Raw genomic sequence first — 27,534 nt, forward strand, 5'->3', positions numbered from 1 at the left:
GAAATTAGGTGACAATGAAAATAACTTGTGCGTTCACAACAGGATTTGTTCAGTTAGGTGATAAAACTTGAATCTTCCAAAATATTTGCTTCGCTACAGGGTGTTGATGTGGTCGTGTTACAAACTTTAAGGGATGACTCCTCCATTCGAAAATTCCTGAGAGTAGAAATAGGATTCCGACTTGAAACGTGAAAAGTAATTAAATAATTTTACCTAATTAATTAATGCCGATGTTGCGGATTTTAAACGTTAGCAAATTCCGACTGGTTCCGGAGATGACGCAAAAAAATCGATATTTGTTAAATTTATTCAAATTCGTTGCTCACAATTGATATCTCGAAAACTGTAGGAGGTACGAAGTTGATTGGATTGAGGCAAACTTGAGCATTTTTCTGTTCATCGCAACTGCGTCTCAAACTTTAGAAAATTCCGAGGGGTTCCGGAAATATTCGAAAAAATCGGAGATTTTTTGAAGTAATTTATATTTTTCCCTGAGTTTGTTTGAAGATATTTTTTTTATAATTTCCACTTCGTTCTAGGCACTTTTCCTTCCCTGGAAGATGAGGCTATCAGATTGTTGATGTAACGTTTCGGATTTGCGGAACCGTCGTCAGCTTCGTTTCTTAAAATACGGACCTGATATTTTATTTACAGTTAGGACTTTCGAAATCCCTTGATCTTCTGAATAAAACTTTGCATGGCAGGGTCTATTAAACGCGTGTTTCTTCTAAAAGAAAACCCAATTGTATATATACTTAACAATTAAAATAGTTAATGAATAACAAATTAAAAATAATAAAAACAAGTAAAATAATAATAAGATTTAATAAAACAAAAGAGAATTATATAATTTCAATTAAAGTAAGTTAAGTAGGTCGCCAAAACTTTAAAATGCAAATTTAATAGGAACTATTTATAAGTGTTGTTATCTTTTTGTTGAATATTTAATAAAATATTCCACTTGTTTGATTTGAAAAAATGTTAAAAGTAGGTATTAAACATTTTTCTCGTTTATCAAGTATTTTTATGCTATTTTTTTAACAAGCATGTGTTTAATGAACAGTGCCATATGAGTTTTATTTGGAAGATTAAAGGCTCTCGAAAACTGTTAAAAATAGAAATTAAAAAAATGATTTTGCAGAAGTGAGACTATTATTAAGTTCTTGAGTAATATCCTAAAAATTGTTCTCACCTTCTTATGAAGACGAAGCATGCTAGGTAACTTCTGTCATTAGTGACAGATGAAAGAAGCAATTGTGTTCAAGTTTTTGTTTATCTCTTGGAAAAATTTTTTAAAATTATATTTTATTTTCCATTTATTGAATACTCGTTCTTTAAATAGTCTCTTTAACAGTTAACAAAGAAGTGCTTCCCCAAAATGAATATATTCCCTTCCAGTTTTTTACCCGGAGACCCGAGACTCATCGACCAAATTGTTTATGAGTTGAAGTCTCAAGGTATTTTTGATCAGTTTCGAAAAGAATGCATCTCCGATGTAGACACAAAACCCGCGTACCAAAATTTGAGTCAGTGGGTTGAAGGCAGCGTTATGAACTTTCTAAATCAGCTGAAATTTGCCTCAGATACTAATAAAAACCAACTTAGGGAGCAGCTGCGAAAAAACATCACTGAGTGAGTTAAATTTAAGCTTTACCCTCAGTCTCTTCTGTACTCAAACATTCTCTTCATCATACATAATGTCTGAGTGTATGAGTAAAGGATATGTATAAATAATAAAATAATCAAGTAGTGAATTAAAGAACAAATTCCAAATAATTTGACTAGTTGATAGGCCAGGGGGTCCTAATTATGATATTTTGGATCTTCAACTTACAAATATTACATTACCAGCATATTCAGGTCTGGGTTCTTAGAGGTGGGCGTTGAACGTATAGTCGATCAAGCAGTAAATCCAAAAATAACCTCTGTTTTCCTCCCAAAAGTGGAAGATGTGGTCTATCGCTTCTTAGGAATACAAAAACCAGAAGCAAAGGAATCTGTTGAGGAATTTAAGCCTAAAACTGAAGATTTGTTGCCTATTGATTTAGAGGCTGTTTCACCAGAGTCTGTACTTGGTATATATAGGTTCAGCCATTACTAGATAAGTCTCTAATTCTATAACATTTCTAGGTAATTCAATAAATTCTTCAATTGAAAAAAAAGAGGAGAATATAATAACTGATACACATAAAGAAAACGACAATTCACTTAATAATTCAGAATTGAAACCTGATGATGAAAGTCCTGCATTTGAGCCTCTACATGACAGTGAAAAGTTTCTAGGTCAAGAAGAGAATTCTATTGAATCAAATTTGTCAAATATTTCAGGTAATATTCTATTAATATAAAAGTTAAACATGTTTATTATTTCAAACTCAATTTTAGCTGCAGCTACCCTCAATTCTATTAAGAACAATGAAATAGACCTGTCTGAACCAGTAGAGGCATCGCAAGGCATATCTCAGAACAACATAAAACAATCTGTTGGAACACTTGAAGAAGACCTTAAAATGGACATTTGTGAGAATACAATGGCATCAGAATGTAGTGATAAATTAGAAATTATAGAAGAAAAAGCTGAAGCTGCAGAAGAAAAAGCACCAATTGAAAGCAATTTTCCAACAGATACTTCTATTCTGTCCAAAAAATGTGATTCCAAGAAATCTCATGACAAGCACAAGTCTTCAAGAAGTGATAAATCTAAGAGGGATGATAAGGATAAGGGGGATCGCAGCAAGTCTGAAAGTAAATCGAAGGACAGTAGAGATAAAACAAAATATAGTTCTTCATCAAAAGATAAAAGAGATCAATCAAATGGAAAAGAACCGAGTCAGGACAAAGACAAATCTTCTAAAAAAGAAAGTAGAGATCGCGATAAGAACAAAGATGATAAGTCTAACAAAGAAACTAAAGAAAAATCAGAAAAAGTCAAAGATAGGAATGATAAAGAGAGAAGTTCAGGAAAAGATAGGAGTAAGTCTGAAAGTGAGAAGCAAAAAGAAAAAAGCAGATGGGACAAAGACCGAACTAATGATAAAGATAAGGGCAGCTCTCAAAAATCTAAAGAGAAATCCTCACGTTCTTCAAGAAAAGATGACGCAGCCAGGGACAAATCAAGACGAAAGGACGATAGAAAAGATAAGGATGAAAAATCATCTAAGGATAAAAGCTCCTCAAGTAGAGATAAAGATAGACTGTCATCTCATAAAGATTCCTTTAATACCTCCAAAGAAAAAATTAAATCAAATTCTAGCAGTTCTAGAGACAAGGACAGAAGTAGCGATAAGAAGGCACAAGGAGACTCAAAATCTCGAAACGACAAGCATTCGAATACTGATAAAGATCGGTCATCGTCTGCTAAGAGGGAGAAAGATAAAGTTGCCATCGACGATCACTACAGCTTTAAGAAGAAGATATCCGAAAGACGTTCAACAGACCGCGATTCAAACGATGGGTCTAGTAAAATGAGCAAGAGTGGAAGATTTGTGGAATCGTTTTCGAGCAATCCAAGTAAAAGTGAGGGTAGCAAGTCGTCTGAATGTTTTAGCAGCGAAAGTGGAGATTCTGGGAGTAATACTGATAACACGGAGAAACGCAAACATGGTGAACATGTTGATAATGCTGATGTATGTGTAAGGGTGAATAGGCCGTTATTTTATTTTTTTACGCATGCACCATAATTGAGGTTTTATGCATATTGCAGCATGCCTAAGACTCTCTTCATGATGCTTGTGTGGTTACTATTATAGATATTTCAATTCTGGCAGGTTTAGTCACTTGATAAATTCATAACGTTTCTTGAAGTCTGAGGCATTAATTACTCTGTATTATGTATGGAATTGCTTCAACATGTATTTTTCTTATAGCTGGAATCTCCTATTAAATACATAAAACCCAAATTTGCCAGTAATATTCAAGAAGCCATGCGTATCATGAAAATTCGCAAGCAGTTGGCCAAATTAGAAAGACAGAATCAACTGTCTTTAAGCCATGTTCCTATTAATGAAGCCGATCTCTATCAATCATCACCGTGTAAGTCATGCTACCATCTAGATTATTCTAAATCAGCTGTTTACTTTTATTAATACATAGCAACTCCTTCGGGTGAGAATTCTGGAGATCAACTAAATAACTTACATTCTTCTGAAAGTTCAGTGCTTGAGGCAACACTAAAGAGAACTATTCAGCAAGTAGAAGCAGCCGAAGATATTCCTACCTTAAAAAGTCAAGTTTTGAGTATGGAAAGCTTCCAGGCTTTAGAAGCCCGACTGGCGCAAGAAATGTCCAATATAGACGATCACATGTATGGAGAGGAGGATGAAAGTTATGAGTATCTGTCTGTAAAAAACAATCCAGTGAAAAAACGGAAATTGGTCGAAGAAAATTACAATGATGTGGAGAAAATAGTGCCTCAGAGTTTGGAAAACGCAGATTTAAAAGAAAAGGAACCACTGAAGAGATCTGAAGAACCAGATCAAACCAAATTTAAAGGCTTTGCCATTGCAGACACAAATCATGCTGTAGTGGAAAAATTGCAAGCAGAAATTGACATCTTGTTACAAGGTGTTAACAATAAAATTGCGCAACTTGCACAACTGCATTCGCAAGAAGTTGAGATCACTGCTGCTGACAAGTATGTTATACCTGAGAATGATGTAAATAGCAAGAGTGTCTTCCCAGGTACGAAACACAAAAACGGGGAAAAGCTGATCATAAAAATTTGCAAAATAGATGAAGAGTCATGTACTCCTAAAGAACTAAACCAGTACAAGCAAGAACGAAAAATTAGTTTCGATAAAGGTATTGAAAACGATGTAGTGGCAAACGTTTTCAACAAAAGTGTATTGGAGGAGACTAAAGTGAAATATAATGGACAAGTTATTGTTGATAAAATTGCTAATAATCAAGAAAGAGAAATTCCAAATTGGGAAACTGATGAAGTTCCATGTCGTTTCTTCGACAAAACATCAACGTTGGTGTCCACTGCTCATTTAAAAATTCTCAATAGGGAGATTGTGGGTTTGGAAGCTTCCATCGAGGATGAGTCTTTGAAAATCCAAAATAACGTTCCGAAGCTTAGAAAGGCAAGTCTGCAAGCTTATTGAATAATCATTGTAACAAAGAAATTCTTTTCTTATGTGTTATAAAGGAAAATCAAGAAAATCTTTTAAAAAACCTGTTCAGTTCTAGATTTTGAGGGCTATTAAAGTATTTTTTTTACATTTCTGCCATAACATGCGTAACTTCCGTAAAATGCAATTTCGTTTTGAGCCCCATAATTTGATGATAATTGTGATGTTTTTTTGTGTAACAGGGCACAAAGAAGAAAGCGGAGGGTTCCGAAAATAACAACCGCATTAGCTGTGAATATAAACCACGTAAGTTCTTCCCATAACCCCATTCAATTTTGATAATTTATTTCTATACCCTCTAATAGCCATTAAGCAGAAACTATTGAGTGATGCCAATGCGAATCAAACTAATAAAAGCAACGTAAGCAATACCAGTAAGTATCCATGCATTCAGCAGCCGTAAAGTGCATGATGTCTATTTACAAACCTACAATTTAACATGCATAAGATGGAATTCCATAGCACTAATAGTACCTCGTAGACTAATCTCGATTTTCGCCTATGGGAAACGCTTCTTTCTTCGATACTAACATAACTTCTTGTACGTTTTGTACAGGTTTAACTTTGGTTGTAGATGTGTCTTCCCATCAAGATTTTCTTCTGCCTTTAAGCCCTGCAGAAAGTGTGAAATCTGGGGAGCATAAAAAGGAGGAACCAGTGATGGTTAAACCAAAAAGAGGTAAAAAAGTTACCTTAACTTCCAATTTGTTTAGTTTTCTAACAGTACCTACATTCACCATATTGTGAAGAAAACAAATTTTTATACGAGGTGGCCAGACTTTATACTTCTTATCATTGGACTTAAAAAAAAATAACATGAACACGTAGCAATGTTTAGTTTTCCTTTTAATTTCTGTTATGGTTTTAAAATATCAAATATTGCAAGAAAAAAAACATTTGCGCTCTTAAAACCAATTGCAAATACCCCCTGAAACTTACCTTTGGCATTTTGTGCTGGGTTTTAGAGCTATAATAATAGGAAATTTCTTACAAGTACAATTAGAAATAACAATGTTGAGGCATATGTCTTAAATTAATGAAAGAATGTTGAAAAAAAACCCATAATAACCGGTTAATATTGTTCTTACGGAATCAACCCAACTAGGTTCAGATATATCCGTTCAAACTTTGCATTTTAGCTGTTCGAATCACTTATCACAACTTATTATTAGTGGTTTTATGATTTATTTGATTTAGTCTGCCTTGTTTGATTAAATGCTTCTAAATAGTGTTTCACCTCCTTTAGATTCCGCGAATAAGAGATATTCTAGCGAAGATTTGTACAAACCTAGACCAGTATTAAGCTGCACCTCGCGCAGGAGAAGTGACAGGTTTGGTGATGTTGGCAAATCTTAATGAAGCTTAATAAGATGAGCGGGATTTTAATACTTATAGGGATAAGGTTGAGTATATAATAAAAATCAATGCGCTTTTAGAAGTTTGCGTTAAATATATATATTATATTCCCTATTTTTGCATTAAGTGTTAATTTTTATGTATTTACCTAAGTACCTAACTGAGGAAATACAAAACATTTGTTTTTAATGATTCGACAGTAATTACCGCCCCTTTAGCTAACGCTTTAATTTTATTAACCATACACTAACAATCCCTAAAAGTATGATCCATCCCAGCAAGACTCCAACTCCGTGCATTACGTAAAAGTTAGCTAGCGGCCATCCTTTTTTTAATACGTTTCTTAGCGACTCTATTGCCAAAGTGAAGGGGAGACATTTGGCGAATATTCGGAGGCTAATGGGCATCGCCTCGGTTGGCCAAACCAACCCTAAACACGTGATAAAATCAATTTATGCTGAAAATAGATACTTCTGAAGCTCAGCTCACCGCAAAGTACCATCATTGGCAGGAATCCTCCTGACACAGAGATGTTAGCTGCAGAGTGGTCTTCGCATATAACAGAAACCCAAAAGCCTGAGAAATATCGACAATTTAGCTCCAACGAATCCAACTGCTCACCGAAAAGACCCATGCAACAAAATTTAATAGATTTTTTCAATAGTCAGTGTAGGCAGTCTTTGTTGTATGAAATTCCTTCTATCTGTGGACATACTGTATACAAGGTAGAGTGAAAAATGCTTTAAAGTTGTCAAATTTCCATTTAGAAAGTTGGTTAATTTCAGATCTCCTTTTCTATTAACATTTGATGAGTTCAGTCAGCATCACTGGGTGTATGTTTAGTTATTCACTTGTAAAAGTTACAGAATGTCAAAGAAATAATTTGATATGCCAGAATTATCAAGAACTATTTGGGTACATATAGTGTCAAATACGTGTACAGAAATGATAACTTCCCAAGAGTTTCTCAGTCGTGGACTATTGAAAATTCTTAAGCCTGATTGAGAGTATTTTTGTGATTTGTATGTCCATATGTTCTTCAAAATCTGAAAAATTATTTTGTGTTCTTCGACAGGTGACCACAAAAAGATCATTAAAGCCAATAGAATATTCTCTACGTGGCGATTCAAAAAATGTTTATAAAAGTACAATAGACTATAATTTCTATGCAGAGGGTTCAATCACCTCAAATAACACATTCCTTTTCCCCCGGTGGAATGAACTACGCTAAAAACGCCTACGCAGCGAGTATGCTGTACGCCATCGGGTAAACGTGCTAGTCAAAAATGGGTAAACAATTTGCCCCATCGGTATTTTCCGTGTGCAGTTCATTTCAATTTCGTTGTCCTCACCATAAACCATTCCGCAAATTCCCGCAAGATACGCAATAAAGAAGATCAACCAAAGACTCCCCTCTATAGGATATTTGTACACCACAAATATTAAAATTAGCACCTCGCTAGCTTGCACTACCATTATGCAGGCTTGTAAAATAAAGTGAGTGAGAGTAATTTCCAGGGATGTTATTCCAGCCACTACAGATCGGTCCCATATTCCATCTTTGCGATCTGTTATGATAATCTGAGAGGTCATCATGGCTCCCATGAAAAATAACATGCTAAAAATGATTAAAAAACAACCAGTTAGTCACTGGTTTCTGAGTTGAGTTTAACAAATAGAAGACTTACGTGATAATTGTACCAGGAATCATAAAAATAGTGTATGCTTCATCTTGATTGCCAAACATATAGTCGTTTTTAATAGGTAAACTGCCGAGATTTTGCAGCCAACCGCAATCGATAAATAAACTTTTCTGAAAATCATAGAAAAGCTCGTAGAGTTTGAACCGCAAAGTAGCTCCTGTTTGTCGATTGGACATATCTAGATAGGCCTTTATTTCACCGTAGTTGATTATCCAGGTTTCCGCATTGTTTCCATCTTGGATCTGAAAATTAAGTTCAGTCGACTATTAACTTTCTATAATCTCCTCACCCTCGTCTCAAAAGAAGCCGTGAAATTTTTGGGTATATGTAGAAAACCTATCAAATTTCCGTGTTTTACTGCTTTAGTGGCTTCCTCGACAGTCGGGTATAGTACCTGAAGTTAAATCGGTGAGTAATGAATTTGATGAGATTGATGCGTAGTGATGAAAAACCTTATGAATCATGGGGTGCTCTAAATATTCCAGAAACCGGCAGCTTGCATTGTAAAAATGACAATCGCCGAAATTATAAATTTCAGTCGTTCCGTTGAAGTCAAAGTTGGAACATCGCACGGAATTAGTTTCGTCACTAACAATTCCCAATTTCAAATCTTTGACGTCGCCCCCGACGCCATATAAAAAGCACAAAGTTTGCAGTATTGGAAAAGTTATCAAGAAAATTAAACCCCTGAAAATGATAGACATCTAGGGAAACACTACTCGATCAGCAATATACTTCTTACATGATATTCCTATAAAACTGCTTCCAGTTTTTATCCAGCAGTGCCTTAATCCTATGGGATTCCAAACTAGTTTTATCCTTCTTAATTTTGGTTTTCTTCTTAGCAAGCTCCTAATTTAAAAGTAGCGGAGTTAATTGGTGTTTTTTTTTAAAGAAACAACATAATATTACCTCCTTAGAACTGTAAGCAATGTCAAACGTTGCCACTGAAGCATCTGAGGACGCTGATCCCAAAACTCCATTCTCAGAGGGTCTATTAGCAGCCTCAATTGCATCGTTAATTCTGCCTTCATCTTGATTTCTACTCAAGATCAAGAATGCTTCCTCTAAAGTGTCGGTGTGAAATGCTTCAAGAAGTCTTGCAGGGGATTCTTCTGCTAGCAACTTTCCTCCTCGCATTAAACCGATCTAGGATATATTTAAATTTGGGTTAGTTATTTTTTAGCTAGTTAAGTCAGTAGTTAAATTTCCATAATCTACCTCTTTGCATTTAAATAAATATTCAAGTTCTATATATACAGTATCAGTAAAAAAGTAAAGTAAAAAAAAAAAAGTATCATATACAGTAATCTATATATACAGGGTAGCGTTTTCTGTCTTTGAAAATACATTGTTATTCTTCCTATGTTTAATTTCAAATACACCACCTCACCGCTTTGTCTGTGTATTTGCGTTATACATGGTGTTCGCGGTAAATATCGCGTGAAAATACTTGTGGAGTAATTCGAGCTCATGGTACAATTTATGGATTTTTTGTCTGTGAAATTTTGTTCGCATCTTTGAGTGTTCTCAAGATATTTCTGGAAATAGCAAGCAGCGCACTATTTTTTTTATTGATTAGCACTCTTTGTGTTACAATTTCTTATGTTAAGAGGTTCAAAAAACGGGGGGGGGGGGCTTTTTTTTTTTATTTACGACCGCTGCATAAAAAGGAAAAAAACAGCACTTTTCTATGTCCTGGTTAATTTGAATATTTGTCAATTTTATATAGAAAAATCAAAATAATACTGAATTGTTCCCTCATTTTCCATTCATTCATTATCATGTTTCCCACTCCTTACTAAATTGAAATAAGCATAATGCTCTTTCATGCAAAGCTGCAAATTTATACCAAAAAAAACATACTTGATTGGCCACAGCTTCCAAAATCAACCACAAAGTTCCAATTTTTTTATTTTAAGGTGCGCGCGTTTTTTGCGCTCAAATGGTCATATAATGACGCGGGAAAAGAACCTAAACAAGGATTTATCGTAGAGGTTGTAAGAAATAAATAATGCAATTTGGTATTTTACCTTAACGTACCTTGTCAGCTTGCTTGCACTCTTCGATGTAATGCGTAGTTATTATCACAGCTATTTTTTCAGAATGAACCATCTCCACTAAGAAATTCCATATCCTGAAACATCCATTAATAAGATATTTGCTAGGGAAATTGTTCTATGGCCTAAGTCAGTAGATCAATGCACTGGGAACTTTGTCTATAAATGTCTATAAGTGTCTTTATATCAACATCTTCTGAGATACTATCCTCTTGATAAAGTTGCCAAGATCTGCACCTGTTAGCTCTAAATGAATATACTGGCAACTTTACCTGGAAGACAGTTTCCATGGAAAACCCCGAAACTCACCTACACTTCTCTCTTTTTTTCAACGTTTCGATAGATCACATCTCCCCAGTAAATTTGGCAGGGCTTTCGTCTCCTGGCCCTAAGGCCCGGTTTTTCAAACTCCCGATAACTTTACCAGGAAGGTTATTTCTATAGCAATGCAAGAAATTGCTCAATGCTCTACTCTGGTCTCGTCTCCAGCATTGCGAAATTAAGCAATTCTATTGACACTTTAAAAAATCCCTCCGAATAGAAAGTTAAGTGAAGTGTTTATCAACTCAAATTTTTCATAATTGTTTCTTCCATTTTCATTCCCCATGGAGGAAATTTTAAAGTTTACAAAACCAGAGGTTACGAGCCCGAGTTACCCGAATTAGAAATAATTGCAGGGGTGAGGCCTTAGTGCAATAAGAATGCCTCGTCCTGCGAAAACCGCCTTATCAATCACAGTAACCTCTAACCCAGATAAGCGCTCAGTCACTAATTTTGGGCCACCCTGTATAAAACTATCTTTTTAATGTCAGTTACTGAAATCACTTGAAAAGAAGCTATAGGCCAGTTATGAACCCAATATACAGAATGATACCTAAGATTTACAAAAAAAAATAAAAGCGATGGTACCCTGCAAGCGTAAAAACCAAAAGTGTGACCTTTTGACACCAGCTGCGTCCAGTAAAAACCTTGTATAATGTAAATATATATGTTCCTCTTACTTGTCTCTCAGAACCGGGTCCACCCCGACAGTCGGTTCGTCCAAGATCAAAAGTTCCGGCATGTGGACCATGGCCGCTGCAAATGACACCCTTCTTTGCTGCCCTCCGCTACAGTTCTTCAGAAATCTATTTGCAGGTGGTAACTCCAAAAGCTTCGATAGTTTTTTAAACCTTTCGCTTATCAGCTTATCGTTCATATTCAGTACCCGTCCAAAATAATAGACAGCATCCTTTACAGTAAATTCACCAACTAGGGCTATGTCCTAACGAGTAATAAATTAGGTTGGCGTAGAAGTTTTAAAGGCGAAATTATACCTGGGGCATGTACCCTACTCTTGGACCTGGTACCCCACTACCCTTTTCGCCAGGGGTACCTCCTAGCACCCATATTTCGCCAGACTGTATGCTTTTGCGACCCACGATGCAACTGAGGAGGGTTGTTTTACCGCAACCAGAGGCGCCCAACAATCCATAGCTACAGAGGTTAAAAGAAGATTTGAAACCGGTACATAGTACTGTCCCAACTGAATACCGGCTGAGCCATATTGAATGTACAGGGTCATGTATTATAACCTGCTAATAAAGAAAATCGATGCAGCATAATTTTTAATAATTTTTAGGGTGTTATGTGTCAGAGACGATTTAGCTTAGATTCATGATCTAAAAAGGGTTTAAAAGACTGTTTCTTCCAGTGTTAGATACGCAGGCCAATCTTTAATTAGATCATTTTTTACAATTCAAATTAATTTTTTTACTTGGATTATTCAGCGTTTTTTGGTTTTTCCCCGAAAAAAAAACTACGGGGGCATTCAAAAAGTTTGACTTTTTTTTGCCTTGTCATAGCGAGTGTTTATTGTCCGATGTTAACGTCATAAACCGACTCTAAAAGTTCTTTGAATACAATATCATTGGCGGAAAACTCTTCAACTTTGCTTTAGAATGTTTTAATAAGGCGGAGAGAAAATTTTAAAAAAATGTTCAATCATCTCTTAATTCATTCTCAGCTTAGTTGCGTTGATTTCTGAATTTTGAATAAATATTTAGAAAAGGTTTTAGCAACATTTTATTTTGTTGGTATGTAAAAAAGGATACAGGTGATTTTCAAAAAAATTGCGTTTTTGGTTTGTTGCACTCTGTAGTATAAGTTTAGAGCTCTATTTAAATGAATGTTCAAGGTTTTCCAATAAAAAAAATGCCACTCGTGCATAAATATTGCATTTTCACTTAGTTTTAATTAATTTGTCATTTTCTTGGTCAAATTTAATATAAAATTAGTATTTACGACTTTTTGATGTGTTTTCATATAAACTCGGATAGCTATGATAGATCAATTAAACTTGAAGAAAATAATTGCACTTTTTAAGTTTTATGCAAGTGTTTTTAACTTAATTGATTTTTTAGCGTAACTATAGTAGAGTAGAAGCTATCATGAGATCAAAATTCCAACACGTTACGTTAAGAACGTACTATACAGAGTGTTGCAAATCTGATGTGCTGTCATTGCTACCTCTTGAACAGCAAGATTTACAAGGTGGATTAAAATTTAAAAAATGCGCCATATTTAATACTCTTTCAAGAACCGAAAAGAATGTTGCCAAATAATGTTTAGTTTCCAAATTATTGTGACAAAACTGAAGTTTGGCCAAATATAATTTTTTGAATAAATCGAAAACTAAAGCTTTTTCAATAATATAGTTGATACAAAAAATTTATAGATTTCTTAGGCCTACAAACCAGTAAATTTCTAAATTTTAAATATTGTTTAGTTTTCGAGATAATGACAGCAACTTAATTTTTTCAAACATGGACCTTTATATTTTTTGGGAAATTTTTGAAAGTTCTAAGTAACCCCTTTACAATAATGTATCACATGATAAAATTTTTTGACGTTTTAATTAAAAAAAGTATCTTCATTTTATTCTCAATAAGTTAGGCCGCCCCTGGAGCTCTAAATAAAAAGTTTAATTATTATGTTCCTCAAAAATGTTATGCAGACAAATAAATATAGCACATCAGGTTTGCAACACACTGCATATGAAGTTAAAACATCGTGTCAGAAGGGACAGTTGCTGCCTATAAAAAAAGGTACTTACATTGTTCCCCTATCTACAGTCATTGATAGTCCATCCAAAATTTTCTTATCTCCATAGCTCTTGACCACGTCTTGTACGCAAACAGCTGCACTTTTCATCATCTGGTAAAACAATTTTTTTAGGAAAAAACTTTGAATAAAAGCTTCTTTAAATTGTTTCAGGTAATAAATATAATTAATAAAGGGAGACACCTGCATAGCACACTAGTAAGTTTGCCTTTTTATATTTAATTTATTTTCTAAAATTGAATATCAATTAATTATTGTCTAATGAAAATGGGAAAAAAAATCTTATTAGTAACAATACTGCCCTTGAGCTAAGAGGTGGACGATAATGTGTAATTAGAAAGGAATTTTATGGGAAATAATTAATACCATGAAAGTTGTTCTATCACAGTGGGATAATAATTTGAAAATATCAACTTTTTACTAATCTACAAGGTCCTAATAAAAACTTAATCAGGGATGGTACATCGATAGAACTTTTCTCGTGCAAACAAATTAGATAAGAAGATATTCTATGAGCTGTACATTTTAAGATTTCTCACTTCTAGCAAACATTAATATAAACATATACCAGAATATTCATAAAAAGAAATGAGATAATATGCGATAAACCCCCCTTTTTTGAAGAAACGTACTGCAACAATGCTAATGATATTCACCATTTCACGTTTTCGCTTATATTAATGCGAGAGCTTCCCCATTAATATTTTAATTTAAAAAGTAAATGATTCATCCTCAAATGCATCAATTTTTAGATTTAACAGTCGATTAATAATGCAGGATTCCTTGTGTTATTACCCTTGCTTCCGAAATCCACGGGCACAACAAAAATAATCAAGAAATCATTATGGTGCCAGCTATTTAATTCTAGTTCTTTTTTTTATGTCTTAACGAATGAACAACTTTTTTACATAACAATTATTATTGCTTCTGTCAAGTAGGAGGGCAACAAGACCTTGAATTAACGCTTTTCCCATAGCAAATTTGTTCAGATTTTGCCTCAAACGTGATTCTCGGTCTCGATGACTTGCATAATTACATAGAAAAATCAATATATGCGAACTTGGGTTACAGCAATTTAATGGGTAATTTAAATTTTTTTCACTGGGTAGAGGTCCTATGGAGTGGCAAGGTTTAGTCATTTTACATTTTTTAGATGCTCTGGCCTTATTTTTTGTTATAAGTGTTGAGTTCCGCAATATTATGCAATGAAATGATCGATAATTGTCTTGTAATTAGCGCACCATGTGTTAACCACATAGGAATTTTTTTCTTTCGTACAGTCGCACGGATAATTTTTCTATTAAGTTGTTTACTATTAAAGTCTTGTGATATTCCATGAAACAGGAATTATTTTAAAAAAAATCATTTCTGGCAGCTGGACACGCTCATTTAGAATTTTTTTCACAGAAAGAATTTTTCTCTTTTTGTGATACTATTTTCATATAACATTACTTGATTAAAATTAAAAAAGCATAAAATAATATTTAAAAAACAGTAATTTATTTAAGAGAAAACCGAAACCTCAATTTCTAACTGCACCATGATCCTATAACAAACAAGAGAAACCCCATGTAACAACTTTATATAAAACATTTACCTTATTTTCTTTCTGGTACATAAACACGCATTTGAACTACAAAACTTCGTGCTGAAACCTCCACCACATTCTGTTTCCTTCGCACGACTATCCTCGAGTCGAATGTTTCTTACTATGGTATAGTGACCATCAGTCGGTGGTACCCCATTCACTTCGCATCCGCTTCAGGTCCATTTATCTTGGGCCACTGCAGTAGCTTTCAATCTGGTGGCTTTAATTACCTGCGCATCAGTACATATAAACATTTATTATAATTATGTTTATATATTTAAACCTCAAGCAGGTTTTTAAAAATTATCCTGGAAGTACCTTTCGATTTCTATTTGGGATTTTTCACCATAGAACCAATTTATTGATTAATTTTGTGAATCAGATGTCGTGTGTGTTATAGGCTTACCCGATAACTCTCTTTCAGCGTAGAAAGTATCTGCAACATGGGTAGCAATTGCGGTTGATTTTGCCTTGTAAGGTGCAGTTTCCGGAAATAAAGGACATGAGTAGGAATTGAATCCTAAAAACATGATTTGGTTTATGGGATTGCTCGTTAGTGATTATCGAATAGTGTTTTGGAAGTATCATAGGTATTTCTTTAACCTAGCCGAAATTAGTGACTTATATAGCTTTTTCCGACTTAATATAAGATTTGCTACTATTTACTTGATGATTTTCATTGAATTTTTTTTTTAATTATCTAGAGAATTGCCGCCTATCTACATGATTCACTACACATGAGAACTCGTACAAACTTCAACATGAATTGCACTAATCGAGTAATGAATCATTGACAATGCCAATCACTAGTGGTGTTGAAATGTACTCAATACTCAATGTTCTCGTCCAAGTCCAAGCATTCTTCCTCTGAAGTTAATTCCAAAAAATGAAGGAAATACGTACCTCAACTACAATTCCGAACATTTTCTACGTTTCACCCACTCGGTCTTGTATGTAGTGTTAAAACGCTAATATTTTAGACCTCTCTGATGGTATTTCGATATGTTTTTTTTTCAAATATTCCAATTCTCGGCATCAAAATTATGATGAAAATGGACGTCCAGTTTCTAAAAACATTGATGTATCCTGTCCGATATCTCGACTTCACCTGTATATTAAATAGTATTGGTGGAAAAGTACATTCCTTTACTTAGCACATCTCCATGCTATAAGTTTTTACACGAGATACACGACATGCTTTACTTCAATTAAAAACCGTACAGCTGAAAATCAAATAATAGTAAGGGTGGAAAAATAAAACACAAAGACCCCTGGGCTTAACCTCAATCATACCTATTATATTAAAATTAATAAATAAGGTCTAAGAAACTACAGATACAAAATTTAAACTTAGGGAATAAGCCTACGGCCGTATATTCTAACTTCGGGAACGCTAAATCGGTCTCTGAGCAAAAGATACACAAATAAGTAATGAAACACGTATTTCTGCGTAATGATGGACTTCAGATCAGCAAATATTTTTTAAATGTTCTGGCACAATCAGAACAGGCCACTCACAATACTATTTATGAAGGAAATCCTGTTGGTGGCTGGCCAGGCACCGAATACTGAGGTCTAAAACTGGAAAAGCTTGTGGCAAAACCGCTTAAACTGCCGGCGTTGAATCCTGGTGGGAATTGGCTCATCACTTGAGCTAAAATACGTTCCACTTTACGAAATAAATAGAGTAAACTATTAGTCAATTCAAAATACTCACTGGTGGATTGACCGCTGGACGAGGAGGTTGCAGCTAATCGGGATAAAATGCTTCTTTCGGACATCTGCAACCTCTGCGCCACAGGCGGTATTCGAGCTAATGTTGCGGGTAATCGTGAAACATCCGATTTCATGTCACTCAACAGTTCTTCCAGCTGATTTAGAACTTTGTGAAGTACCGCGTTGGCGGGTTTATTTCCTAAAAAAAGATGAGGTTCACAAAGGAAGAAAAACCTTAACAACGTACGAAAACACCCGGTAACAATGTTTATTCTACCATGTTTCACGACAAAATAGACAATTTTCACTTTTTCAAATCTCATTCTCATCCTTATATCTCTATAAAAGAGCCCTTACAAAAACGGTGAAAAGTATTTAAAAGTAAGAGCCAGCTAGCGAACATGTCCATAAATGGACGAGTTGAATAAAACTTGGTTATGTATGTATTATTATACAATGTTGTATGTCCAATTGCCTGAAGAAGTAAAGACGTCAAATAGAGAATTTCAGAGCAGCCAAAATCTAACATATTTTTAACTGTAATCGTTTTTTTTTCTTACAATTACGTAAGATTTTACTACTATTAATTTAATTTCTTTTCCACTGGTAAATGTGTAGCTAATTCGCAAGTCAGGAATAAACAAATCTGTTGTAAATATTAATGAACTGAACTCACCAGCTAAAGATTCCTTGCTCAGATGTTGATGCGACTCGGCTAAACACTCGACCTCAGCAAATCTCGCATTCAACGACATCGCAGGATGATTCGGATCCTGCGTCAGATTCAAATAGGCCGCCCGACGCAACTGCTCTTCGATCACAAGGGCTTGTTCCAGTAGCTAAAAATCATTTATTTACCGACAAATTGACCACGTAGACACCAACGTGTACCTTAAACCGTCTTGCCAGGAATTTATTCTTAATTTCCAGAAAATTTCCTTTGCCGACGTCCATTTTGAAAGGTTCGTTGATAATAGCAAATCGTACGTCCGCCTGGATGTCTTGCCACCTGGAAGAAATTATGTGTATAGTCAAGTACAATGTGAATTTAAAGAAAATTTAAGAAATACCTTCCATAGCCATGAGTAACGATGCCAGCCAATAACCAATAGTCGTGCCGACGATGCCAGATTTCATATTCCCGACCGGGAGTGGCCGCCTTTTCTTCATTAAGCCACAGGGTGTGCAATTCAGTGAAACCTCCATCAGCTATGTTGAACATGAACTTTCTTTTGTCCGGGGTTTCAACTTCCTTCTTTTCTTTCTACAGTTAAAATTAACATTTTGCTATTGACATATTGCCTAAGTCGTAACCATACCTTATCTTCATCGGCTGTTGCTACCTCTTCCTTTTCTTTCTTAATCACCGGTTTTTCATCTTTCTTTTCCTTCTCACTTTCTTCTTTCTTCGAGTCGTCTTCTTCAGACTCCTTCTTAATTTCAGGCTTCACCTCGGCCTCTTCTTTTTTCTCATCCTAATAAAAAAATAGAATAACCCACAAAAACATGTCACAATCAATATTTACCTCTGGGAATTCCTTTTCTCCCTTCTTGCCTTCTTCACCCTCTTCCATCGCAACATCGGGTTTAACTGGCTCAGAATCTTTGGCTTCCTTCTCCTCTGTTTTCTCCTCTTTTTCCTCAGTTTCCGATTTTGACTTGGACTCTCCCTCTTCTATTGAGGCTTCCTTTTCTTCTTTGGGTTCAACTTTTATTTCTTTCTCTTTTTGCTCTTCTGCTTCGGGTTTTTCTTTGTCGACGGCCTCGCCGGTCGCATTTGGAGCGGGACTTGGTGCCGCACTTGTAGCAGGAGTTGCACTGGAAACATTACGCGTTGTATACATCAAAATTATTTGATTGACCCTACACAAATTCTGTTTCTTTGTGTGGCGTAATATTATAATTAACATACCTCGTACTTGTAGTCGCGCTCATGGGAGTATCACCATCTGCACTCGGAGTACTCGTCGGCTTATTCTGTTCAGCAACCACCTTCTTGATCAATTCAGGCATACTATAATCTCCATTAATGTGTTCAAACTCCTGCACTTTCTTGCGGATCAAAGACATAACGCCTATCCTGGTCAAAACGTGTTGTCTGCTCAATCCCTCACGCGGCACACCATCGGCGAAAGTATCCGCATTATCCGCTCCAGGTTCGCAAAGATGACGCATAAACAGAGACACATAGGCTTTGAAGTTTTTCTCGGATTTACCTCTAAGATCACGAACGAGCCATTGAGAATTAAAAGCATCTTGTGGTGGCATTCCATATCGCATTATGGCGTTGAGGAATGCTTTACGCTGACGGGCATTGAAACCTAGCACCTCAATGTTACCGCCCACTCTGGCCAAGAGTGGAGGCAAAGGTCTATCCCTCTCATCCTTTCTTTCTATCCTTCTCCTGCTTCTTCGATTAATGTCTCCCTCGTTCTTTTCATCGAAGTCGTCGTCTTCCTCGTCTTTATCGGATCCACCGGAAAAGTCGCTGTTGTAGTCAGACAAATTTTCTTGCCAGGTGCTGTCATCCCGAGTTTCAGTCGTCATGCCGCCATCGTTGTAGTTCACTTGCTTGCGCACACGTTTACCTTTGCCCAAGGTCCTAGCCATATCTTCTTGTTGCTGCTCATAGTGGTGCCTCAAGAGCTTAATCCAATAAGCCGGGTCCGTGTTTTCTGCTTCCTGTTTAATAATTTCAGTGTCCACTTCCTCTTCGTTTTCACCTTCTTTGGTAGCGTAACTGGCCACTTTAAACGAACTTAAATATTCGTTGGCCCACGACTCCTTCTGCTCTATACCCTCCTTGCTACGATCCAGCAACTCTGTCACTGCTTTATCGTCGTAGTGAATAGCCTCTTCCTCTTTACCCTCCTCTTCTTTGAACAGCTCTTCAGTACCAAACCTTAAAATGTCATCAAGTTCCTGCTTGGTGAAATTAGCCCCTTTACCGCCCATTCCGGGTCGCACTACCAAGTGGGTCAACATCATTTTTCGCTTAGCTACTTGAGTAACTCTTTCTTCTACGCTGTTACGGGTCACAAACCGATATATCATGACTTTGTTGGCTTGCCCGATTCGATGGGCTCGAGAAAAGGCTTGAATATCGTTGTGCGGATTCCAATCGGAGTCGTAGATAATTACTGTGTCTGCGGTGGCCAAATTAATACCGAGACCTCCAGCTCGAGTGGAGAGCAAGAACGCAAACTGAACTGCTCCGGGTGCGTTAAATCTATCTATAGCCTCTTGCCGCTGACTACCTGTAATGGCTCCGTCAATTCGTTCATACTTGTAACCTTCACCATCCAAAAAGTCCTCCAAAATATCTAACATTTTGGTCATTTGAGAGAAAATCAGGACTCTGTGTCCTTGTTCCTTCAGTATTCGTAGCATTTTTGAAAGCAATACTAATTTACCGGCAGCCTTTGTCAAGTGTTGAATATCGTACTGTCCATGCGCTCCAAGCGGAGCTTCTTCTGCGGCCGCGGGGAATAAATACGGATGATTACAGCACTTCTTTAAGTCCATCATTATGTTTAACAGCGATACCTGCTGGCCGCCGCCTTTGGGATTTAAAGCTTCGAAATTCCTAGTCAGGATATATTTGTAATATTTCTTCTGCATAGGGCTGAGTTCCACCCTCACAATAAATTCAGACTTTGAGGGCATGTTTTTGAGTACGTCAGCCTTGAGACGACGCAACATGTGCGGCCCCAACATCTCGTGCAGTTTCTTAACTTGGTCTTCTTTGGAAATGTCGGCGAATTCGTTTTGGAATATTTGCAAATCATTGAATTTCTGTGGGTTTAAGAAATTCAGCAAATGGAATAGTTCTTCCAAATTGTTTTGTAATGGGGTGCCAGTGAGAAGTAGCTTGTACTGAATGCTATAGCTACTTAGAAACTGTCGTTAAAAAAAAAAAAAAAAATGAACAAAATTTTTACAGATAAACCACTTTTTTATCAAACCTTAAAAAACTTGGATTGATTGCTCTTAAGCCTATGTGCCTCATCGACCACCAGAACAGCCCAGTCTATAGACGCTAGGCAGGTCGAGTCAATCGAAACCAACTCGTAGCTAGTTAAAAGGACGTGAAATTTGATAGAACCAGATCGGATTTTTGATGATCTGCCTGAACGCGCCGCGGCACCCCCTTCGTCGAAGGTGAGCTCATTTTCACGGATCACAGCTCTGCAATCCTTGTCACCTAAAACAGAGTTTTTCAGTCAGTATTTAAAACAATTAATTAAACAGACTAAATTTTTTACAACTTTCCTAACTTAATCTTAATCTCTTCTCAGTACACATTCAAGTCAATATGGCAGTCAAACTTACCCACATAAGTGATACAATAAAAATCTGGCGCCCAAGTTTCAAACTCTCGTTCCCAATTAATTATGGTAGATAGTGGAACAGACACCAAAAATGGTCCCCTGCAATGTCCTTCTTTATACAAGGAGTACAAGAATGTAATAGTTTGGATGGTTTTCCCCAGACCCATCTCGTCAGCTAAAATTGTATCAATGCCATTTGCCCAGGAATAGCGGAGCCAGTTTAGACCTGAGAGAAAATAATTCAAAGGTGAGTTGAGATCAAAGGTTAAGACAATAGTATGCAATTTACCTTCCAGCTGGTATTCATGCAACTGCATTCCGCACTCGTCAAGGTAAATCGGTTGTTTGTCCAATTTCTTTTTGAGATCTGAGATTGGTTTGTCAGGAGGATGGGTATACCTTCGTAGGGTCACTCGGTCGTCATCATCCACAATCTCCCTTGGTTTAGGTCTGGACGATTTGGCTATAAATTCAAACGAATTAATACATGTTAAGTAGTGCTACTACAGTATTTAAACATACATGACTTAGGCTTCCTTCCAGGCTTTCCTTCCCTGAGACAGGCAGCTCTCATGTCCTGATAATATTCAACGGCAGCCTTTAGGCCAGGAATTTCATCACTTTCTTCTTCCCATGTGGCTTGATCATAGGACAATTCTCGCCACTGGGGAAAAATATTAGATTAGGTACATCCTTAGAATAAAGATTAGCATAACTTATCTAATTTACTGATTCTTATATACAAATTACAAATATTAAATAAATAATATCTAAATTATTAATTTGAGAATTTAGCTTGCCTTAACCAAAAATAAAGTTCTTCCGTCCCTCATGGTACGATGGTTAATAACTCTGTGCACAATGAACCACTCAGGCTTGACTCCGAATTTATAATACTTCTCTTCCATTTCTTGATCGTTCAGAGAACCTCCCATTTTAATAAGGCGAGTACAACGCGTATCGGCCTCATCTATAGGTAATTAAAAATATGTGATATTAAAACATTAAACCAGTTTTTTCTGTCAAAAAGTAGACTTGAACTAACTCCTAACTTTTTGGTATTACAATAAATGTCAAATTAGTGTCGCAAATAATCCCGTTAAAACATACCAATAGGTTCTTCCATTTTAGGTGGTTCCTCCATATCATACTTTCTAGTGTAACTACGGAACATAAGCGGATGATATACATCTAACTGCAATTCGGTCACCCAGCTGCAATGCCAGAAAGACAACTCGTTCCATTTGACAAAAAACTCTCGCCTGCGATGTTTTGTCACCTCTTCTTTTCCGTTCTGGATTATACAAAAATATGAAGTTTCATGACTATTTTGCTTTATATCTATACGAGATGTTATTATGATCACGTTAAAGATTTTAAAGATAGATAACAATAATAGCAAATAACTAATTTTCATAATTTATGTAAATAAAATTTTGAGACAATTTAAATTTTCGACGGACCCTATAAAGGGCAATTTACAACATAATAAACACAGAACTCGAACGTGTAGCTCACAACTCGATTTTTTATATAAGATTTTTTCTCACTAATAAGGAATTTGAGCTATACAAGAAACGAGTTCATAAAAATTATTTACAGACCTTATCTTTGCCACCCACTTCGATTTCCGTCCATCTCCACGTCAATATTTTTGCGACTTTCGCCTTCATTGGAGGGCAGCTGCATCGGGGACATTTCCAGTCACCATCCGGAACGTCTGTTAGTGGTGGATTTAAGCAGTGAGTATGATAAGCGGAGGGACATGAGTCGCAACATAAAAGTTCTCCTCCGTCTTTACAAACGCGGCAAAATTCCTAAAAATAAAAGAAATACATGATAAGAAATTAAATACAACGACATGTAATTATTGTTATAAACATAATGGAAGAACCGACAACGGCGTCAAACTGGCAAATTTGCCCTCAATGATTTTTAGAACTTATTGTTTCAAAACTATCCAGACAAAACTCTGATACAGATTCCTAAGGTAGATATATGACAATTTAATCTTGCTTGCACCTTATTTACAAACTTACTATTACAAGTATGTAAACATAAACAAACAAATCAGAATATTCAACATAAAAAGAAGTGATAAAACATTTCGTCGTGCGCTTCACCATAAACCATTGTTTTACTTCTATGTTCTATCTGATGCGATCGCCTGCCAGCCTTACCAATAAAATCGTCAACTTATTACTGCCAAAATCTAAATAAATTCATTAAAAAAAAATATCATACTCTTTTACTGCTACAAAAAAAAAACAAAATAGATGAAGCCTAATAAACAAAACTTACTTGGTGTTCATCATCTTCCTGATCGGCAGGCCCTTCACTTTCGCAATGAGGACAGCTCCATTTACCTTCAGGCGCCTCGTCAAGTTCCGGTTCCAGACACACTAAATGATAAGCCCTTGGGCACGTGTCACAAAGGATTATTTCACCGCCTTGCTGGCAAACTTCGCAATAATCTTGATGCTACAAAGAACAAATGAAATACATTGTTCGAAATATTTAGTTAACAAGTACTTCATAAGGTTCTTCGTCTTTCTGCTTGGTTTTTCTCTTGCGTTTTGATTTAACACCGATTTTTGTCTTTGCCTTGCGCTTCGGTGCATCATCTCCCGCCTCAGATGTGGCCTTTGACGAACTCGCGTCATTGTTGTCACTGTAAAATCTGTTTTACATTCAACCGATTTAATTTAATAAGAAAAATATCAGAATACCTTGATTTGGACTTGGGTTCATCATTATCTTGTAACATTTGCTCAAACTCAGCATCAGAATCCTTTTCGGATCCGCCATTACTCACTTCATCCTCTTCCGAACTGCCTCTCTTCCTTTTACCAAGCTTGATCTTAAGAGTTGGTACTTTAGACGCTTTTCTGCCTCTTCCAGGCTTGCGACCTCGCTTTTTTTTCTCTTTAAATGTCGACAAACTGGAAAAAATATTGATAATAAACTATGCATTTTTGTGCCTCTTTGCTTTTAAGACGTCCCAATATTATATAACTGATATCGACGATTCACTTCAGCAGGGAATCATTTTAAAGTACTACATTACGGTGTTCCGTTATCGACATATAGATAGATAGCAGAGAAGTAAACACAAGGTTTTTTTGCTCCTAGAGTTAATATATTTATTGGCAAAAAAATTCATTCTGAATTGACAGTAATCGTGTCGACCGTAAAACGAAGCAACAAAGACTTACCATCAAGAATTGCAAGGCTAAAAGCTTGCAACAAGAAAATTGAAAGAAAACACACATCAGGTCCCATCAATTAAATAATTACTCACGTAAAGTCATAAAAAATTACCTTCTATCATCTTCATCGTCGTCGTCGTCCTCATCAAAATCTTCAGCTTCAGCTTCAACAATCTTTGAGGCAGCTTCTTTAGAGGCTCTTGAAGCTCTGGCAGGCTTCGAAAAACTTTCTTCACTAGTTGCAGCAGGAGCTGTTGAAGAGTCCTGATTATCTGCCTGGAGATGCGGATTGATTTGGGAAAATTCGCGCCACTTGGCTGCTACTAACATCATTAACTTAGACATAGGGACCTGAAATTACATGAAAATTTAACTAAGTAATGAAAGACATGCATATACCTTAGGATTTTCCTTTGTTAAATGAGGTCGCACGTGTTGTTGGAACAACTTGTAAGATGTTAAATTTTGCATATCCTGATCTGTATATTCAATATCAACATCAGTCAAGCCAAAAGTGGAGCATACTTCTTCCGTGCTAGGCATACCTAATTTCAGGATTTTATTATACACTTCTAAATGTTTTCCAAATATGTGCCATACCTCCAACATTTGATCCTTCACCAGATGGAGTCGATGGAGTTGATGTATGTTTGGAGCTTTTTGATTTTCGTCCAGATTTCTTACTGGTGCTATAATCTGAATCACCATTGTCCTCCTCCACTCCAAAATCACTTTCCTAATTACAAATTAATTAATTGAGTTACTCCTTATATTTAAAAATTATTGTTTGTTGATGTACCTCCCCGCTGTCATTCTTCTTCTTTTTCTTCTTTTTTCTGCCGCGCTTACTGCCACCTTCTTCTGAGCGAGCTTTTCGTTTTTTGCCCTTCTTTTTTTTGCGTTCTTCAGGTTCATAATCGTCGTCTTCATCCTATTTATGGAAAATAAAATTTACAAAAACGTAGTATAGAGGGCGTCCCAGAATTAGATGGAAAACAGGGGACCACTTGTTCCTGAGGTAATAATAGGCCATTTTCTTCTGATTCTAGGACATTCTGTATAGTATTTTTTAAAAACGTGTTAAATAATATAAATAGAGCTTGGATAAACAAAATATCTTTTCTCACCCCTACTTTAGGTGGCGCTTCATCAGAAACTTCATCATTTTCTACAACTTCTCCAACTGTAGCTTCATCTGCAACTTCTTCTTCACCTCCTAAAAAAAATAAAATTGGTATATATATAAACTGCTCATAAAAATAGTCAAAACAACATTTTTTTCAATAATTTTTGAAAGTTGATATTTCAGAAATTTCTTGGTAGATTTTTGTGAAAAAAATTCGTTTCTTTTATTGTCACTAACAAACACATTTTAAGAAAAAAAATGTTTTCTCAATGTCCTTCAGGGAAAATCGTCTTTCTTTTTTTTGTCTTTTATTGCCTTTATCCGGATACCATCAAAGATGCTAGATAAGTCATTTCAATTGAAACAACCTTAACTGATCCTACAAAAACTTTATAGGTGCTTATGGCAATATGAGTAAAAGGACACATATAGAGGGCTTTTGAAAAAATTATGAGAATCCTACAGAAATTTTTAGGATTGCTAAGGTGTTATTTGTAAAAGGGATGAAACCAATGGTTAAAACCATCATAGGAAAAAATAGTTCAACCTTGTTTGTATTATGTTTCTTTAAAGTCACTTTGACTTAAATTAAAAGTTGCTTATATGCATATTTACAATTAAGCATTTAATGAATCTATTGCATCCTAAGACACAGAACTAAGGCAATACTACTTCACATGTCTAGTAACTGACTTTTTATAGTTTGATTTTTTTACAAAGAACCAAAATAAGGAGCTGAGCTTGGACAATGTTAAGTACTGCAACAACACCTAATAGAAGTAGGTCCTATATTATTTTACTTTAAACTTTCATGTAACTTTCAAAGGATGAGTTGGATGTCAAAAACTACAGTATTCCTTGAAAATATAGCAAATGCATATTTTGACTCTTTGTGCAGTCAAATGCATCAAGTCATTTATCAAAAACTGCCAGTGTCAAATGCATAAGCTAATAAAACATTTATTTCATACCGTTGGGATATACCAGTTTAAACTGTATTATTTGTGGACTGTAAATTAAACATTACAGTGCCTGACACTTGAAAAATTGTAGTTGGTGCCACAAACTATTCTCTTGTTTGAATTAAGCATTTTTCTCTTTCCATAACCATCATGAACACTAATTTTAGCCTAATGAAAATTTGAGTATAAGTTGATTTTCCACATACAAATAGATTGGCAGAATAGACTGACTATTTACATGCAAAACATTAATTTAATAATTGTTGTTTTTCACAACCATGATCTCACTAAAGTGAAATTCCAAGAAAATGCAGGAGAATTGATTGGTCAGGTAAAATCCAAATAAAACTTCAATGTATTGTACATTTATTGCTACTCTCATTGAAGCTAATTAGTCATACTAAAATCAATTAGGTAAGAAATGTTCATCTAGGAATCATAAACAAGGGGTTCATTATGACCCCAGGAAAAAGGGTCACAACATATAAAAATTTTGAGAGGCTTTTGACCACTTGAACTGAAATGTATTTTGGCACATAAGAAGGATATTTAACCTCAAATAACTCAAAAACATTTCCAAATAATAAAAATTCAATTAGCAATGTGCCAATCTCTTTGTTTGATGGCCTCCATTTTGTTAAGGGTCAGAATCGCGCTGTCACAAAAATAATGAAAAGCCACCTCCTCCTCTCCCCGCAATTTTCCTGATTACGTGATCATGATAATTACACTTTTTGCCCAAATATCCTCAATTTATCATTACAGCTAATTGACAGTATTGAACACAAGAGCCATTTCCATCCGAAAACTTCGTACTTTAATGATTTAAGCGTGTTTAATTAGTAAACTGGAGTTTTTTTGGTCGGCGTTTACATACACATTGAGCATCAAAACAAACTTACCGGCAAAGCTTTCTTCTACTTCTTCGTCTGATGCCATTTCCTCCTTCTGGCACAAACAGTAAGTCGACTAATTAACTGAAGATTTGCCTTAAATAATTAGTTAAGATGTAAATATTAAAAAAGAGATAAAAATTGCGGAAAAACTATGGGAGTTCTTCAAGAACCCAGGCAGACATTCGTTTATGACACAGTGTTGCCGCTACCATCAGAAGATTTACAGTACACTTTTCCCAATGCTGGAGTAGGTGTGCAGTAGATCTATGATAGGTAATAGCCTATTAGCTCGGTAGCAGCTACTATTGGGCTACTATTCCTTTCCCCATTTTTGACTCCTTATTCACCTCTGT

At 35.7% G+C, this 27,534-nt stretch overlaps 3 protein-coding genes across 6 annotated transcripts; 1 reads left to right on the top strand and 2 right to left on the bottom strand.

The window, feature by feature from the left end:
* Positions 1 to 1,249: 1,249 nt before the first annotated feature.
* Positions 1,250 to 6,488, top strand: LOC136418611 (biorientation of chromosomes in cell division protein 1-like 1). Its single transcript, XM_066404715.1, has 10 exons — positions 1,250 to 1,632; positions 1,861 to 2,075; positions 2,131 to 2,328; positions 2,386 to 3,626; positions 3,867 to 4,032; positions 4,093 to 5,084; positions 5,315 to 5,378; positions 5,438 to 5,506; positions 5,689 to 5,811; positions 6,379 to 6,488. The coding sequence occupies exons 1-10, from the start codon at positions 1,379 to 1,381 to the stop codon at positions 6,486 to 6,488; spliced, it is 3,432 nt and encodes a 1,143-aa protein (XP_066260812.1). The 5' UTR covers positions 1,250 to 1,378.
* A 71-nt stretch (positions 6,489 to 6,559) lies between these two features.
* LOC136418682 (ABC transporter G family member 23-like) lies at positions 6,560 to 15,145 on the bottom strand. Its single transcript, XM_066404824.1, has 13 exons — positions 14,951 to 15,145; positions 13,346 to 13,446; positions 11,568 to 11,727; positions 11,253 to 11,515; positions 10,235 to 10,328; positions 9,104 to 9,340; positions 8,934 to 9,043; positions 8,644 to 8,878; positions 8,481 to 8,585; positions 8,177 to 8,433; positions 7,841 to 8,106; positions 6,978 to 7,064; positions 6,560 to 6,918 (listed from the first exon to the last, which is right to left on the bottom strand). Exons 1-13 carry the CDS (start codon positions 14,969 to 14,971, stop codon positions 6,707 to 6,709), a joined length of 2,148 nt encoding a protein of 715 aa, XP_066260921.1. The 5' UTR covers positions 14,972 to 15,145; the 3' UTR covers positions 6,560 to 6,706.
* A 1,068-nt stretch (positions 15,146 to 16,213) lies between these two features.
* On the bottom strand, positions 16,214 to 27,373 carry Mi-2 (chromodomain-helicase-DNA-binding protein Mi-2 homolog). 4 transcript variants are annotated; one of them, XM_066404873.1, is made up of 24 exons: positions 27,188 to 27,373; positions 25,325 to 25,413; positions 24,997 to 25,128; positions 24,798 to 24,933; positions 24,597 to 24,742; positions 24,310 to 24,548; positions 23,718 to 23,930; positions 23,521 to 23,659; positions 23,290 to 23,469; positions 22,593 to 22,805; positions 22,099 to 22,282; positions 21,789 to 21,958; positions 21,511 to 21,652; positions 21,278 to 21,451; positions 20,990 to 21,214; positions 20,623 to 20,861; positions 18,570 to 20,557; positions 18,184 to 18,475; positions 17,977 to 18,132; positions 17,728 to 17,921; positions 17,549 to 17,666; positions 17,334 to 17,496; positions 16,659 to 16,856; positions 16,214 to 16,595 (listed from the first exon to the last, which is right to left on the bottom strand). In XM_066404873.1, the coding sequence occupies exons 1-24, from the start codon at positions 27,222 to 27,224 to the stop codon at positions 16,468 to 16,470; spliced, it is 5,895 nt and encodes a 1,964-aa protein (XP_066260970.1). In that variant the 5' UTR covers positions 27,225 to 27,373; the 3' UTR covers positions 16,214 to 16,467. The 4 variants fall into 4 exon arrangements, with proteins under 4 accessions (XP_066260970.1, XP_066260968.1, XP_066260969.1 ...); XM_066404871.1 differs by having other exon boundaries at positions 16,214 to 16,610; XM_066404872.1 differs by having other exon boundaries at positions 23,521 to 23,668.
* Positions 27,374 to 27,534: the final 161 nt, after the last annotated feature.

This window comes from Euwallacea similis, chromosome 36 (assembly GCF_039881205.1).
Source record: "Euwallacea similis isolate ESF13 chromosome 36, ESF131.1, whole genome shotgun sequence".
Lineage (NCBI taxonomy): Eukaryota > Metazoa > Arthropoda > Insecta > Coleoptera > Curculionidae > Euwallacea > Euwallacea similis.

Coding starts and splice junctions, on each gene's coding strand:
- LOC136418611 (XM_066404715.1), top strand. CDS start 1,379: ATGAATATATTCCCTTCCAGTTTTTTACCCGGAGACCCGAGACTCATC. Junction 2,329..2,385: donor AAATTTGTCAAATATTTCAG/GTAATATTCTAT, acceptor ACTCAATTTTAG/CTGCAGCTACCCTCAATTCT. Junction 5,085..5,314: donor ACGTTCCGAAGCTTAGAAAG/GCAAGTCTGCAA, acceptor TTTGTGTAACAG/GGCACAAAGAAGAAAGCGGA.
- LOC136418682 (XM_066404824.1), bottom strand. CDS start 14,971: ATGTACCAGAAAGAAAATAAG. Junction 9,341..10,234: donor AGTGCAAGCAAGCTGACAAG/GTACGTTAAGGT, acceptor AATATATCCTAG/ATCGGTTTAATGCGAGGAGG. Junction 8,107..8,176: donor ATTCCTGGTACAATTATCAC/GTAAGTCTTCTA, acceptor AATCATTTTTAG/CATGTTATTTTTCATGGGAG.
- Mi-2 (XM_066404869.1), bottom strand. CDS start 27,224: ATGGCATCAGACGAAGAAGTAGAAGAAAGCTTTGCCG. Junction 21,959..22,098: donor TAAAATGGAAGAACCTATTG/GTATGTTTTAAC, acceptor AATTACCTATAG/ATGAGGCCGATACGCGTTGT. Junction 18,133..18,183: donor GAGAAAAGGAATTCCCAGAG/GTAAATATTGAT, acceptor TTTTTTTATTAG/GATGAGAAAAAAGAAGAGGC.